Below are 15,311 nucleotides of genomic sequence, written 5' to 3'. Positions count from 1 at the left end.
TTAAATAGGCAAAAGATTTGCACAGACACTTTACAAATCTGACACTTTACTCTTCTGATAAATAAACAAGCACTCATAGGCACATGAAGATGTTGCTCAATAGCATTTATCAGAGAAATGCAAATTAAAACCACATGCATTAGGATGACTATTTTTTTGTTTGTTCGTTTGTTTGTTTGTTTGTTTTGAGATGGAGTTTCGCTCTTGTTGCCCAGGCTGGAGTGCAATGGTGCAATCTCAGCTCACCGCAACCTCTGCCTCCCCGGTTCAAGCGATTCTCGTGCCTCAGCCTCCCAAGTAGCTAGGATTATAGGTATTTGCCACCATGCCCAGCCAATTTTGTATTTTTGTTTTTTTTATTTATTTTTTGAGATGGAGTCTCGCTCTGTTGCCCAGGCTGGAGTGCAGTGGCTCGACCTCGGCTCACTGCAAGCTCCGCCTCCTGGGTTCACGCCATTCTCCTGCCTCAGCCTCCCGAGCAGCTGGGACTACAGGCACCCGCCACTACGCCCGCCTAATTTTTTGTATTTTTAGTAGAGATGGTGTTTCACCGTGTTAGCCAGGATGGTCTCAATCTCCTGATTGCGTAATCCACCCGCCTCGGCCTCCCAAAGTGCTGGGATTATAGGCGGGAGCTACTGCGCCCGGCCCAATTTTGTATTTTTAGCAGAGACAGGGTTTCTCCATGTTGGTCAGGCTCGTCTCAAACTCCCAACCTCAGGTGATCCACCAGCCTCAGCCTCCCAAAGTGCTGGGATTACAGGAGTGAGCCACTGCGCCCGGCAAGATGACTACTATTAAAATACTCAAAAATACCAAAAGTAGACCAGGATGCAGATCAACTGGAACTCCAAAACACGGCTGGTGGAAATACAAAATGGGGCAATCAAGGGCCAGGCGTGGTGGCTCATGCCTGTAATCCCAGCACTTTGGGAGGCTGAGGCAGGCAGATCACCTGAGGCCAGGAGTTCAAGAACAGCCTGTCCAACATGGTAAAACCCCAGCTCTACGAAAAATACAAAAATTAGCTGGGCATGGTAGCACATGCTTGAAATCCCACCTACTCAGGAGGCTGAGACAGGAGAATCGCTTGAACCCGGGAGGCAGAGCTTGCGGTGAGCCGAAATTGCACCACTGCACTCCAGCCTGGGCAACAGAGCGAGACTCCGTCTCAAAAAAACAAAGAAACAAAATGGGGCAACCACTTGGAAAAAAGCTGACAATTTCTTATAAGTCGAGCATACATTTACTATAAAAGCCAACAGCTGTACTTCTAAGTACTCACCCATGAAAAATATCCACAGAAAGACTTATACATGAACGTTCACAGCAAATGAATGTGTTGTAGCCAAAATCTGGATACAACCCAAACGTCTAACAAGAGAATGAATGAATAAACTGTGGTAACTTCATACATCAGAACAGTATTCAGAAATAAAAAGGGATGAATTACTGATGTAACGACCATATGAATTAATCTCAAAAATATTATGATGAAGTTAGACACTAGAGAATATACTACTGTATGATTCCATTTACATGAAAGCTCTAGAAAAAACAAATCAAAGTACAGTCACAGGATGCAGAAGAGTGGCGGCCTGGGCCTGTGGAGATTCACTGAGAAAGGTTACAGTGAACTTCGGGGGTGACAGAAATGTTCTATATCCACAGAGGTTGTAGTCATGTGGGTGTACAAATTTGTCAAAACTCTTCAAAATGTATGCCTAAAAACAGGTGTACTTTACTGTATATATATTATACCTCCATAAGGTTGACTTTTTTTTTAAATGGTGGGGAGAGGAGTTTCTAAGATGCTGAAAGTAAATGGTAGAAATATAGATGATTATTCTTTTTTTCTTTGTATTTTTCTTTGTTTCTTTAAACTTCTCACCCTGACCATTTAAAACAAATTTAAAGCAAGTACAGTAGTAAAAGTACTTTAATTATCAGATCATTTCATCCTTCAGAAAGAAAATATAGTTAGCTTTTCTCCAGATTACGTACCTAATCTGTTCTACTGCTTCCTAATATAATTTTTTAAAAGTTCTTACAATAGCTTTTTGAACTCCCCAAAAAACCTTGACCGAAATTATCTGGTATGTATGTATGTATGTATGTATTTATTTAGAGACAGCATCTCGCTCTGTTGCCCAGGTTTGAGTGCAGTGGCGTGATCTCGGCTCACTGCAACCTCCACCACCTGGGTTCAAGTGGTTCTCCTGCCTCAGCCTCCCGAGTAGCTGGGATTACATGTACACGCCACCATGCCCGGCTAATTTTTGTATTTTTAGTAGAGACGGAGTTTCACCACGTTAACCAGACTGGTCTCAACTCCTGACGTCAAGTAATCTGCCCACCTTGGCCTGCCAAAGTGCTGGGATTACAGGCATGAGCCACCATGCCCAGCCACCTTGACCTAAACTATCTTATTTAATCTTTACAATAACCCTAAAACACAGGTAGGTCACATTTTACACTCAAACTGTGAACTTAATATGTCTGCAACATTTTATTTGAAAGTCTCATTGGGCTGGGTGTAGTGGCTCAGGCATGTAATCCCAGCCCTGTGGGAGACAGAGGTAGATGGATGGCTTGAGCCCAGGAATTCGAGACCAGCCTGGGCAACATGGCAAAACCCCATCTCCACAATACCAAAAAAAATTAACTGGGGGTGGTGGCTCGTGCCTGTAGTCCCAGCAAGTCAGAAGGCTGAGGTGGGAAGATTACCTGGGCTTGGGGATGTTGAGGCTGAAGTGATCACTCCAGCCTGGGTGACACAGTGAGACCTCGTCTCAAAAAAAAACCCAAAAAACAAAAACAAAAAAAAAAACACTATCATCGAATTTTAGTAATTTTTAAACATAGTACAACCCAAGATTCTAAAAATTTGGTTTTAGTGTGACCCTTTCCCTGCAAAAGAATTTAAAAATTAGCCAGGCATGGTGGGGCACACCTGCAGTCCTACCTACTAGGGAGGCTAAGGCAGGAGGATCACCTGAGCCTAGGAGTTGGAGAACAGCCTGGGCAACATAGACCCCATCTCTATTTAAAAACAAAAAATTCCCAGATAAAAAAGGGTGCAGTGGCTCATGCCTGTAATCCCGGCAATTTGGGAGGCTGAGGCAGGTAGATCACCTGAGGTCAGGAGTTCGAGATAAGCCTCACCAACACAGCAAAAACCCCATCTCTACTAAAAATACAAAAATTCGGCTGGGCATGGTGGGTCATGCCTATAATACCAACACTTTGGGAGGCTAAGGAAGGTTGATAGCTTGAGGTCAGGAGTTCGAGACTAGCCTGGTCAACACAGTGAAACCCCATCTCTACTAAAAATACAAAAATTAGCTGGGCTTGGTGGCATACACCTGTAATCCCAGCTACTCAGGAGGCTGAGGCGGGAGAATCACTTGAACTGGGGAGGCAGAGGTTGTGGTGAGCCAAGATCATACCACTGCACTCCAGCCTGGGCAACAATGTGAAACTCCATCTCAAAAAAATAAAATAAAATAAAAATACAAAAATTAGCTGGGGATGGTGGTAGGCACCTGTAGTCCCAGCTACTTGGGAGGCCAAGGAAAAAGAGTCACTTGAACCCAGGAGGCAGAAGTTGCAGTGAGCAGAGATCATGCCCCTGCATCCAGCTTGGGCAACAGAGTGAGACTCCATCTCAAAAAAAAAATTAATAATAAAAAATAAAAGGATGATAATGCTCAATATATTGAGCTCAATGTATTTTTTATCTTAACAAAAAAAATTCTCAAATTCTAACCAATCAAAACCTTAGAACAATGGTAGAGACATTTATTTAATAGTATAGTTACATACCTGACAACATACTAAGAAAATGAAGAGCGTTATAGCAGTCCATAGAACCTTCTCTCTAAACTGGATCTGTACAACAAAATATAAAGAATCATCAATCAAAACCAAGAAACAGCAAATTTTTGGGGGGCAGTGGATTTTTGAGGTTATTCTTTGGGGCCTAATTCTCAGAAATTGGGTATGTCCATATGTGTTACAAAGGAAGCATTTTTATTAGGTACAAAGTTTTACAAACAATTTTTTCTCTCATACACATACACACACACACACACACACACACACGCACAGATGCTTCTTGATGACTGGATAAAGAAGATATGCTGTATATAAATAATGAAATACTTTTGAGCCATGAAAAGAATGAAACCCTGTCCCTTGCAGCAACCTGGATGGAATGAACTGGAGGAGGTTATCTTAAGTGAAACAACTCAGAAGTGGAAAGTCAAACACTGTGGGTTCTCACTTAAAAGTAGGAGCTAAACAATGTGTACACATGGACATAGAGTATGGAATGACAGAAGTGGAGTCTCCAAAGGGTACAGGGGTGGCAGGAAAAGATGGATGATGAGAAATTACTTCATGGGTACAATGAACGTTATCTGGGTGATGGATACACTCAAAGCCCAGACTTTGCCACTACGTAATACATCCATGTAACAAAACTGCATTTGTGCTACTTATATTTATACAAATTTAAAAAGAGAAATGTGCTCTAAAAAATTAAGCTTTCTTATATTTATATTTTTTTAAATCTACTTTTACTGAGGAAAGAATTTTCAAATCTAGATTTTTCAGTTTCTCTTTTACTTCAAAATTTTTACCTTAAATGTTTTGATTTTATTATTATTGTTTTAAATTTTACTTTAAGTTCTAGGATACATGTGCTGAACGTGCCGGTTTGTTACATAGGCAGACATATGCCATGGTGGTTTGCTGCACCTATCAACTCGTCATCTAGGTTTTAAGCCCCGCATGCATTAGTATTTGTCCTAATGCTCTCCCTCCCCTTTCCCCCTACCCCCACAGGCCCCTGTGTGATGTTCCCCCTCCCTGTATCCATGTGTTCTCCCTGTTCAGCTCCCATTTATGAGTGAGAACATGTGGTGTTCGGTTTTCCAAACAGCAAATTTAAAGCACAAATCCACACAAAAACGTAACTAATGTTCCCTATCGTGACATCCTATTATTCACTCTTAAATGCCCCTTTTGAAGTACCATCCTAGGTAGTTTTTTTTTTTTTTTTTTTTTGAGACACAGTCTCACCCTGTTGCCCAGGCTGGAGTGCAGTGGCGCAATCTGGGCTCACTGCAACCTCTACCCTCCCAGGTACAAGCAATTCTCCTGCCTCAGCCTCCCGAGAAGCTGGGACTACAGACGCACGCCACCATGCCCAGCTAATTTTTTTGTATTTTTAGTAGAGTCGGGGCTTCACCATGTTGGCAGGGATGGTCCCCATCTCTTGACCACCTGCCTCAGCCTCCTGAAGTGCTGGGATTACAGGTGTGAGCCACCGTGCCCGGCCTAGATTGTTTTTTAACGTCCCTTTCACCTTAGTAGCAGCTACAACAAACAGCTGAACTTCCTAAATACACGTTTCTTTACTTTTCATAAAAAAGGTAATTTAAATACAGGCAGTTCTCATCTGCATTGCACGGTGTTACATGAAACTGAAAAGGAGACAAAGCAAAACAGGGATCCAGCATGCACACGATTTGGTGAACACTGCACTGTGTGAAGGTGGGCCTGCTGGTGACAGTGCCATATGAGTATTTTATAGACTGCAAAGCCAGGGTTTCTCAGGATGCCTTAAATGTAAATAGAACAACTATTTTTACAATCTCAAAGCAATAAAAAAAATACTTCTAGCCGGGCGCGGTAGCTCATGCCTGTAATCCCAGCACTTTGGGAGGCCGAGGTGGGCGGATCACGAGGTCAGGAGATCGAGACCATCCTGGCTAACACGTTGAAACCCCGTCTCTACTAAAAATACAAAAAAATTAGCCAGGCATGGTGGCGGGTGCCTGTAGTCCCAGTTACTTGGGAGGCTGAGGCAGGAGAATGGCGTGAACCCAGAAGGCGGAGCTTGCAGTGAGCCTTGATCGCGCCACTGCACTCCAGCCTGGGGGACAGAGCAAGACTTCGTCTCAAAAAAAAATAAAAAGTAAAACAAACAAATAAATATATACTTCTAAATCAAATAGTAAGTTTAAAATTTTTTTAGCTATCTCTATGTCTCTATTCCTGTTAGTTTGATGAGAAATTTGTAGTTTGATGAAGAATTTCTAGAAATTGGCCAATCTAGGATTATCTATTTCCAGAATTTAAATACCTTAACTCTGAAAGTTTGCAATGATGGAAGAATGATTTGACCCAGTCACAATATCTTCTGAATGTATTCCTGTCATTTTTCTTTCCAATGAATGAATGAAGAAATGGGAGCGGCCGGGTGCGGTGGCTCAAGCCTGTAATCCCAGCACTTTGGGAGGCCGAGGTGGGCGGATCACGAGGTCAGGAGATCGAGACCATCCTGACTAACACAGTGAAACCCCATCTCTACTAAAAATACAAAAAAATTAGCCGGACGTGATGGCAGCCGCCTGTAGTCCCAGCTACTCGGGAGGCTGAGGCAGGAGAATGGCGTGAACCCGGGAGGCGGAGCTTGCAGTGAGCCGAGATTGCGCCACCGCACTCCAGCCTGGGTGACAGAGCAAGACTCCATCTCAAAAAAAAAAAAAAAAAGAAAGAAAAGAAAAGAAATAGGAGGTATATATTTGCGCAAATGCAATTCATTTACATATAACAGCTGTACTCATCAAAACCTATCCAGCAGACTGGGTTATTTCTAGTCCAGTAGGTCACATCATTAGCAAACACAATACACACCCAATACTACAGGATTTATAAAGGATCACTGCAGACAGGGGACTACCCTGTCTTAACTAACACATAGGCCGAAGAAACACTTGGTTTGGAAATGTCGCAACTTAAAGAACAGTCATTTTTGAAAGCATGAGTTAACCTATCTAGATTTAAACATATTTATATTAGTTTTATTCACTTTGTGCCTCTTGCAAGGAGGGTGAGCACCAATAGTTTTCCAATTACCAATAGAGAAGGACTGAGGAAAGGAAATGAATTTTGCTGGTTTCATAGGATAAGCCCTTGAGCCACCCTCTATATTACTAAAATATTATACTTACTTTCCTTTCCGGTTTCTGAATTTCTGGTAGAACTGCACAGAATGGTTTGATAACTTCTAAAAATTTGACTGTAAAAAGAAAAAGAATAAATGTTCCTATTATTATAAAGTTAAAAAAAGATCTACCTTTCTAGAAAATCAAATACAAAGATTCTCTTTCACCAGCAATTTACCCCATCCCTACAGCCCCAAATTAAATAATCATACTGTTCTCCATTTCAAATGATACGTAAAGGAAGAGATATCATTCCAGGGATAAAGAAGTCCAAATGGTTTGATGGCTGGTCAGTAGAAGTGAAGCAATCCAAGCACCCTTTTCCCAGAACTTTCTTCCTCACACTTGTATCCAATCATTTTACATATACAGAAAAGAGGCTATTTAAAGGGCATCACGACGTCAAAAGGGAGCAAATGTACTCTACCGTGGTACCCGTGAGACAATGCATGACAGAAGAAAGCAGGTATCAGAGGAGGAAGACAGGAGGGTGCCTTCTGCACTCAGGAAGCACAACGGGAAATGGGCTCTTCTGTAGAGAACTGGCTTAAACAACTGAAAGATGCCGAAATGCATAGGTGACAAAACAACCATGGAATCACCTTCTGTAGTTAACTTTTTTGTTGTTGTTGTTGTTTTTGAGACAGTGTCGCTGTGTTGCCCAGGCTGGAGTTCAGTGGCACGATCTTGGCTCAGTGCAACCTCCGCCTTCCAGGTTCAAGTGATTCTCCTGCCTCAGCCTCCCGAGTAGCTGGGATTACAGGCGTGCGCCACCACGCCCGGCTAATTTTTTTATTTTTACTAGAGATAGTATTTCACCATTGTGGCCAGGCTTGTCTCAAACTCCTAACGTCAAGTGATCCTCCCATCTCAGCCTCCCAAAGTGCTGGGATTACAGGCATGAACCATGGCACCTGGCCCCTATAGTTAACTGGGTTTTTTTTGTTTGTTTTTGTTTTGTTTTGTTTTTTTTTGAGATGGATTCTCCCTCTGTCGTCCAGGCTGGAGTGCAGTGGCGCAATCTCGGCTCACTGCAACCTCTGCCCCCCGGGTTCAAGCGATTCTCCTGCCTCAGCCTCCTGTATAGCTGGCATTACAGGCGCACGGCACCATGCCTGGCTAATTTTTATATTTTTCGTAGAGCTGGGGTTTCACCATGTTGGTCAGGCTGGTCTCGAACTCCTGACCTCATGATCCGCCCGTCTCGGCCTCCCAAAGTGCTGGGATTACAGGTGTGAGCCATGGCACCCAACCCCCATAGTTACCTTTTTAAAGTATGTAGGCCATGCGCAGTGGCTCACGCCTGTAATCCCAGCACTTTGGGAGAATGAGGTGGGCAGATCACGAGGTCAGGAGATCAAGACCATCTCAGCTAACACATGGAAACCCTGTCTCTACTAAAAATACAAAAAAAAAATTAGCAGGGTGTGGTGGCGGGCGCCTGTAGTCCCAGCTACTCAGGAGGCTGAGGCAGGAGAATGGCATGAACCCAGGAGGCAGAGTTTGCAGTAAGCCGAGATGGAGCCACTGCACTCCAGCCTGGGCAACAGAGTGAGACCCGTCTAAAAAAAAAAAAAAAGTATGTAATCCCTGCTTCATTTCATCAGACCACATTTCATTGCCTAGTTACTCTCCCAGGTAATATCAAAGTACTTGTTTATGTAAAATAACCCAGAGAATTAACAATTACATTTCATCAGAAAGTATTGTTTTCCCAGACTACTTTTATAATATATAAAGGTAAGATAAATCAAGGTTCTTTAAGGATAAACACTGTCTTCTGGCATGGCTTAAGTCAAGTCCTGCCAGAGAACTTGAGGGCGAAAATGACAATCTCTCAAGCTTCTGTCCTTTGCCAAAGGATCCGTAATGTGGAGAAAGACAAGCCGCAGCTAGGTATTAGTTAGGCTCTGCGGCTTTTCTTCCCCTACAGACACTGGATTCTATATACTAACATCCCAAAATTGTCTTAAAGCTGACGTGAGTGATTACGTTTCCATAGTTGCCTAAAGTTGACTATATTATCTTTTTTAAAAAAGCCTCTACAAATGATGGGCAGTCACTGATGTAAGTTTGTTTATTTCAAGATGGAGTTTCGCTCTATCGCCCAGGCTGAAGTGCAGTGGCATGATCTCGGTTCACTGCAACCTCCACCTCCCGGGTTCAAGAGATTCTCCTGCCTCAGCCTCCTGGGGAGCTGGGATGACAGGCGCCCACCACCACACCAGGCTAATTTTTATATTTTTAGTAGAGATGGGGTTTCATCATGTTGGCCAGGCTGGTCTCGAACACCTGACCTCAGGTGATCCATCCTCCTCTGCCTCCCAAAGTGCTGGGGTTACAGGCATGAGCCTCTGCGCCCCACCAGTCACTGATGTTTGATAGAAGGATTAACTAATTGTCATGGAGATGTTTGTTACCCAAGTACTATTAGGTTGGTGCAAAAGTAACTGCGGTTTTTGAGAGGTCATTGAAAACTGCAATTACTTTTGCAGCAACCTAATATTTTGGATTTTCTGGAAAGTAAATCTGAATTATGAAAGCATTTATCGCTAACGCGAAACAAGTATCAATCACATCAGGAGGCTTCCTAGAACCTCTCCATCCCTTTTCCTCCCCCCCTCAATCCAAGCCACTCTCAGATTTCTTGACACTTCATGATCATCTGTAAGGGGTATTCATGTTCAAGCAAAGCTTTTGGTTGCCCCCTGTCTATCTTTGTGATGCAGAATTTTATCAAGGGTCTCTCCTACTCCTTTCTAATTTCCCCCAAATGTCCACTAGTTGGCCAATGGGTGCCCTGCTTGGGTATGCACGACCCATTCATCCAACGAACATTTTCACAGCTATGCAAGTAGCTACGTGCACATATGTGGGGTTGAGTGTTAGGGGGAGAGCCCTGAAAAACATTCCTATAACATAAGGCCTTGTCCCTAAGGCTTCTACAACCTTACAGTTTTCAGTAAACGCTACAGAATGAACAGTTTAAGGAAAACGCTGTGTTACCAATGTACTCCTTTCCTCCCTAAAACACACGCCATGCATCACTTTTTTAAAAATTAAACGAGTTAGGGGGGCTTTATTCAATGCAACATGCCAAGGAAGGATGACGAGGGAACAAAAACATAGGATTTCTTTAACTCCTGAAAAATTAAAAAGTGGTCCAGGTTCACCTGGTGCCCTAACTCCCCGCCCCCAAAACCAACGGCCTCCCAGCGCCATCCTCGCCCTCTATCGAACGCAAACCCCGGGCCTCCGGGTCCCGGTACCCGCCGGGCAAGGCCTCGCACGGCTAGGGGAGCCTCGGCGGAGGCCCCCCGGCCCGTGCCCTCCGCAAAGGCCCGTAGCGGCCCGCGCATCCCCGGCCCCCAGGACTCCGAGCGAGCACCAGCCCCAACGCCCGCAGCCCAGGCTGGGCCTGCGTTCCCGGCCAGAGCCCCGCTCCAGCCGCCGCTACTCACTGCCCATGGCTGCTGCGGGGGAGGCCCAGAAAGGGAACCGCGGCCTCGGCGCTGCCTTCGCTCGGCTCCCGCGGCTCGGGCCTAGGTACCGGCTCTCGACGCGATCCTGCCGCCCCGCGCAGGCTCCGCCCAACCCCGCGCAGGCTCCGCCCCTCGCCACGTGACCCGCGCGCTGGCCCGGCCCAGCCCCGCCCCCAGGCCGGCCGTTGGGCGACGTCCGCTGCATTGCCATGGTGACCACCGGCTCTGGGGCACTGCGGGCCCGGGGCCCGGGTCCCGGGCCCCGGGAGGCGGGGCTGGCACGCCTGGGGGCAGGGCTCGGGCCGGCAGCCGCGGGACGTGGAAGCCGCGCCGAGGCCAAGGCTGCCGGGTTCTTCGTCGCCTACAGGCTTTCGCGGCTCAGTGTGGAGAACCCGCGGTTTCCTCGCGCGCCACGGCCGACCTAGGCCTCCTGGGCACCCTTCGGGGAGGCCGCGATCCCGGCGCTGCCGGAGTAGCGAGGGGAACACGGTTCTGGGGCCTGGGGCTGAGCCACTGAGAGCGGACGGGACCGAACCAATCTTATTTTGCTTCCTTCTTTTTTTTTTTTTTTTTTTTTTTTGAGACGTTGTCTCGCTCTGTCACCCAGGCTGGAGTGCAGTGGCGCGATCTCGGCTCACTGCAAGCTCCGCCTCCCGGGTTCACGCCATTCTGCCTCAGCCTCCCGAGTAGCTGGGACTACGGGCTCCCGCCACCACGCCCAGCTAATTTTTGTAGTTTTAGTAGAGACGGGGTTTCGCCGTGTTAGCCAGGATGGTCTCGATCTCCTGACCTCGTGATCCGCCCCCCTCGGCCTTCCAAAGTGCTGGGATTACAGGCGTGAGCCATCCGGCCGGGCCGCTTCCTTCTTATCGTTATCTCTTGGAAGTTTGTAAGAATTTGTGACACGTCGTTGTGTATAGTTAATAGTTATGAACTCCCCTGTCCCGACGTAAGCTAGGCCTCTCCATCTTCTCCAAAATACAGAGATCAGGATCGTATGCCTCCTACCGTGGAACAGTTTTCCTGAAGCCACTGTTCTCTTTTTTCTTTTTCTTTTTCTTTTTAAGAGCCTGTCTTGCTCTGTGGCTCAGGCTGGAATGGAGTGCAGTGGCACGATCATAGCTTACTGCTGCCTCGAACTCCCAGTCTCAAGCGACCTTCCCACCTCAGCCTCCCGAGTAGCTGGGACTAGCAGGTTTGCGCCACCAAACTCAGCTGATTTTTGTATTTTTTGTAGAGGTGGAGTCTTGCTATGTTGCCCAGGCTGGTCTCGAACTCCTGAGCTCAAGCAATCCAGCTGTCTCAGCCTCCCAAAGTGCTGGGATTACAGGCATGGGCCACCAAAACCAGCCTCAATAATCTGTTCTAATGTTCAGATCTATGTCCATGAAATAAATTATATATTTCAGGGGGGTGTGCAATTTAGGTCCAGCTTGCCTGAGTCTCTTCTGTACTTGAGGTCAGCTGGGACAGCCCCAGGGCTGGGGACTGGAATGATCAGGTGGCTCTGTCACTCCCCAGTCTGGCATTGGGTGCTGATGTCAGCTCCAGCACCTCCAGATAGCTTCTCCAAGTGGCCTGGCCTTCCTCACAACGTGGCAGCTGGGGTCCAAAGGATGTCCTCAGAACTGAACCAGCATCTTTTACTGCATTGTGTCTGCAGGGGCAGCCACAAGTCCTAGGGACACCACCTCTAGGGGAGATTGTGGCAAGATTCTGGAAGAACATGTGGGATTCAAAATACCGCTGTGGGAATTTTTGGGAAATGCAATCTGCCACAGTAATAATCTGTTAATTCATCCTTACCTCACTCTACTTTGTATTAGTCATTTTTATACTTGCCTAATCTCCCCTGTTATGCAGTAAACTTCTAGAGTGGTCGTTCTTACTTTTTCTAGTATATACAATAGCCTACAAAATGATTGACTTAAGTGCAGTTTTGACACTAAATTACGAGCTAATTTCATGAATGCAATATCCTTTCAATAAAGATGCACTGAATTCCAGCCTGGGCAACACAGTGAGACCACGTCTCTATGAAAAATCAGCCGGGCATAGTGGTTTGCGCCTGTTGTCCCAGCTTGTCAGGAGGCCCCAGGAGGATGGCTTGAGCCTGGAGGTGGAGGTTGCAGTGAGCTGAAATCGCACCACTGTACTCCAGCAGTGGGGGGTGGGGCAGAGGTTGCAGTGAGCTCAAATCGCACCACTGTACTCCAGCAAGCAGGGGGTGGTGGGGGGAAGATGCACTAAATTGAAAATATCACAGAAGGTGAAGAGTATCTTGTGCCTCTTTTTACTGCCGATTTCTGGGATAGTTCCATGGTTCAAGTAAGAGCCTGGGAATGAACTTTGACACTCTGGATAAACTGTGAATTACCCTTCCACCATTCCTTTTTTTCTCATTGAGACAGAGTCTGGCTCTGTCACTGGGCTGGAGTGCAGTGGCCAATCTCAACTCACTGCAACCTCCGCCTCCCAGGTTCGAGTGATTCTCATGCCTCAGCCTCCTGAGCAGCTAAGATTACAAGCATATGCCACCCTGCCCGGCTAAGTTTGTATTTTTAGTAGAGACGGGGTTTCACCATGTTGGCCAGGCTGGTCTTGAACTGCTGACCTCAAGTAATCTGCCTGCCTTAGCCTCCCAAACTGCTGGGATTACACACATGAGCCACTGCTCCTGGCCCCTTTCACCATTCTTTCTACCACTACATGCCACCTAGGGCTTTTCCTTGTTATGTGCCACCTAATCTACATCCATCCAGACTCTCACTCTACCTTGATCTTTCATTGTTAGCACATCCAACAAGAAAATGTCTCTATATATAAAATGCTTTGTCTTCTCAAATAGATTGTTAGCCCATTGAGGACGGTGGGCAACCCATTTTATCTTTTACTTCTGTGTATTTCTAAGGTCCATAAAAATATAATATAGGGAATAGATGTCAAATAAAGTATTTATTGATGAAATACCATTTTACTCTTAAAAGGTCATTTCTGGGGTTCAGTTCAATTCTAGCTGGATCCCCATATGAGTCGAAGAAAACAGGGACACGACATTAAAGTAATATAAATTTAATACTTTTTTTTCTTTTCTTGAGACAGGGTCTCGCTCTGTCACCCAGGCTGAAGTGAAGTGGCGCTGTATTGGCTCATTGCAAACTACACCTCCCTGGTTCAAGCGCTCTGCCTTCCTCAGCCTCCCAAAGAGCTGGGATTACAGGCATGGGCCACTGTGCGCCCTGTTTAATTTTTTATGTATTATTGTTTTTCACAGTATGGGTCTCACTCTGTCTCCCAAGCTGGAGTGCAGTGGTGAGATCATAGCTCACTGCAGCCTCAAAGTCCTTGGCTCAAAGGATCTTCTCACCTCAGCCTCCGGAGTTGCTGGGACTACAGGTATGCGCCACTGGTCTGACTTAAATAATTTTTAAAAATTAGACTGAGTGTGGTGGCTCATGCCTTTAATCCCAGCACTTTGGAAGGCCAAGGCGGGAAAATCATTTGAGGCCAGGAGTTTGTGACCAGCCTGGGCAATATAGCGAGACCTTGTCTCTACAAGAAAAAAAATTTGTTTAATTAGCCGGGCATAGTGGCAGGCACGTTAGTTCTAGCTACTTGGGAGGCTGAGATGGGACGATCACTTGAGCCCAGGAATTCGAGGCTGCAGTGAGCTGTAATCGTGCCAGTGCACTCCAGCCTGGGGGACAGAGTGAGACCCTGTCTCTAAATAAATAAATAAATAAAATCGCAATTGGCAGTGAGGAAAGGAGTCTGCTTTAGATTGTGCTTTATCAGATTTAAATAAAATGACAATGAATTACTATTTCTATAGAGTAGGAGCTTTTGGGGTTTTTTAATTGATGAATACTAGATGTACATACTTTCAAGGTACATGTGATAATTTAACACATTCATATAATTTGTAAATATCAAATTGGTGTATTTGGGATATCCATCACCTTAAATATTTGTCTTTTCTTTATGATAGAACCATTTGAATTCTCCTCTAGCTATTTCGCAATGTATAGTAGATATTGTAAACTACGGTCACCTACTGATTAAACTATGGTCACCTAATGATCCATCTAACAGTAGGTCTTATTTCTTCTTTCAAACCATATATTTGTACCCATTAATCTACTTCTCTTCATCCCCCCACCCCTTCCCCTCCTGACCTCTGATAACCACCGATCTACTTTCTGTCTTCATGAAATCCTCCCCCCCCCCTTTTTTTTTTGTTTTGAGACGGAGTCTTGCTCTTGTCACCTCGGCTGGAGTGCAATGGCATGATCTCAGCTCACTGCAACCTCTGCCTCCTGCGTTCAAGCAATTCTCCTGCCTCAGCCTCCCCATTAGCTGGGATTTACAGGCATCCGCCACCACACCCGGCTAATTTTTTGTATTTTTAGTAGAGACAGGGTTTCACCATCTTGGCCAGGCTGGTCTCGAACTCCTGACCTCAGGTGATCCACCCGCCTTGGCCTCCCAAGCGGCTGGGATTACAGGCGTGAGCCACCGTGCCTGGCTGAAATCCACTTTTTAAGCTCCCATGTGAGTGAGAATATCCAAGTTTTGTCTTTCTGTGCTTGACTTATTTCACGTAACATAATGACCTCCAGTTCCATCCATGTTGCTACAAATGACAAGATTTTATTTTTTTTAAATGGCTGAATAATATTCCATTGTATATATGTAACTTATTTTCTTTAATATCCAAATACATGTAAGAAAAATGTAGGTGAAGCTTTTGGAACCTCAAGACTCAATATCTTGATCCTTAATCTGTGACTTCCTTCCAGTATAATCTTTTTTT

General features: G+C 45.5%; 1 protein-coding gene across 6 annotated transcripts in view; it reads right to left on the bottom strand.

Moving 5' to 3' along the window:
• SEC61A2 (SEC61 translocon alpha 2 subunit) overlaps positions 1-10,654 on the bottom strand; it is a 109,196-nt gene extending 98,542 nt beyond the window's left edge. For all 6 annotated transcript variants that reach the window (XM_030819259.1, XM_030819261.1, XM_030819260.1 and 3 more), the window contains exons 1-3: positions 10,478-10,654; positions 7,023-7,090; positions 3,826-3,891 (exon numbers count right to left, since the gene is read on the bottom strand). In XM_030819259.1, the coding sequence (XP_030675119.1) occupies positions 3,826-3,891; positions 7,023-7,090; positions 10,478-10,484 (141 nt within the window). In that variant the 5' untranslated portion in view covers positions 10,485-10,654. The remainder of the gene's footprint in view (positions 1-3,825; positions 3,892-7,022; positions 7,091-10,477) is intronic.
• Between the last annotated feature and the right edge of the window lie 4,657 nt (positions 10,655-15,311).

The sequence above is a fragment of the Nomascus leucogenys genome, chromosome 9, assembly GCF_006542625.1.
Source record: "Nomascus leucogenys isolate Asia chromosome 9, Asia_NLE_v1, whole genome shotgun sequence".
NCBI lineage: Eukaryota > Metazoa > Chordata > Mammalia > Primates > Hylobatidae > Nomascus > Nomascus leucogenys.
The sequence above is the reverse complement of the archived record's forward strand: the minus strand, read 5'-3'. Positions and strand labels throughout refer to the sequence as shown.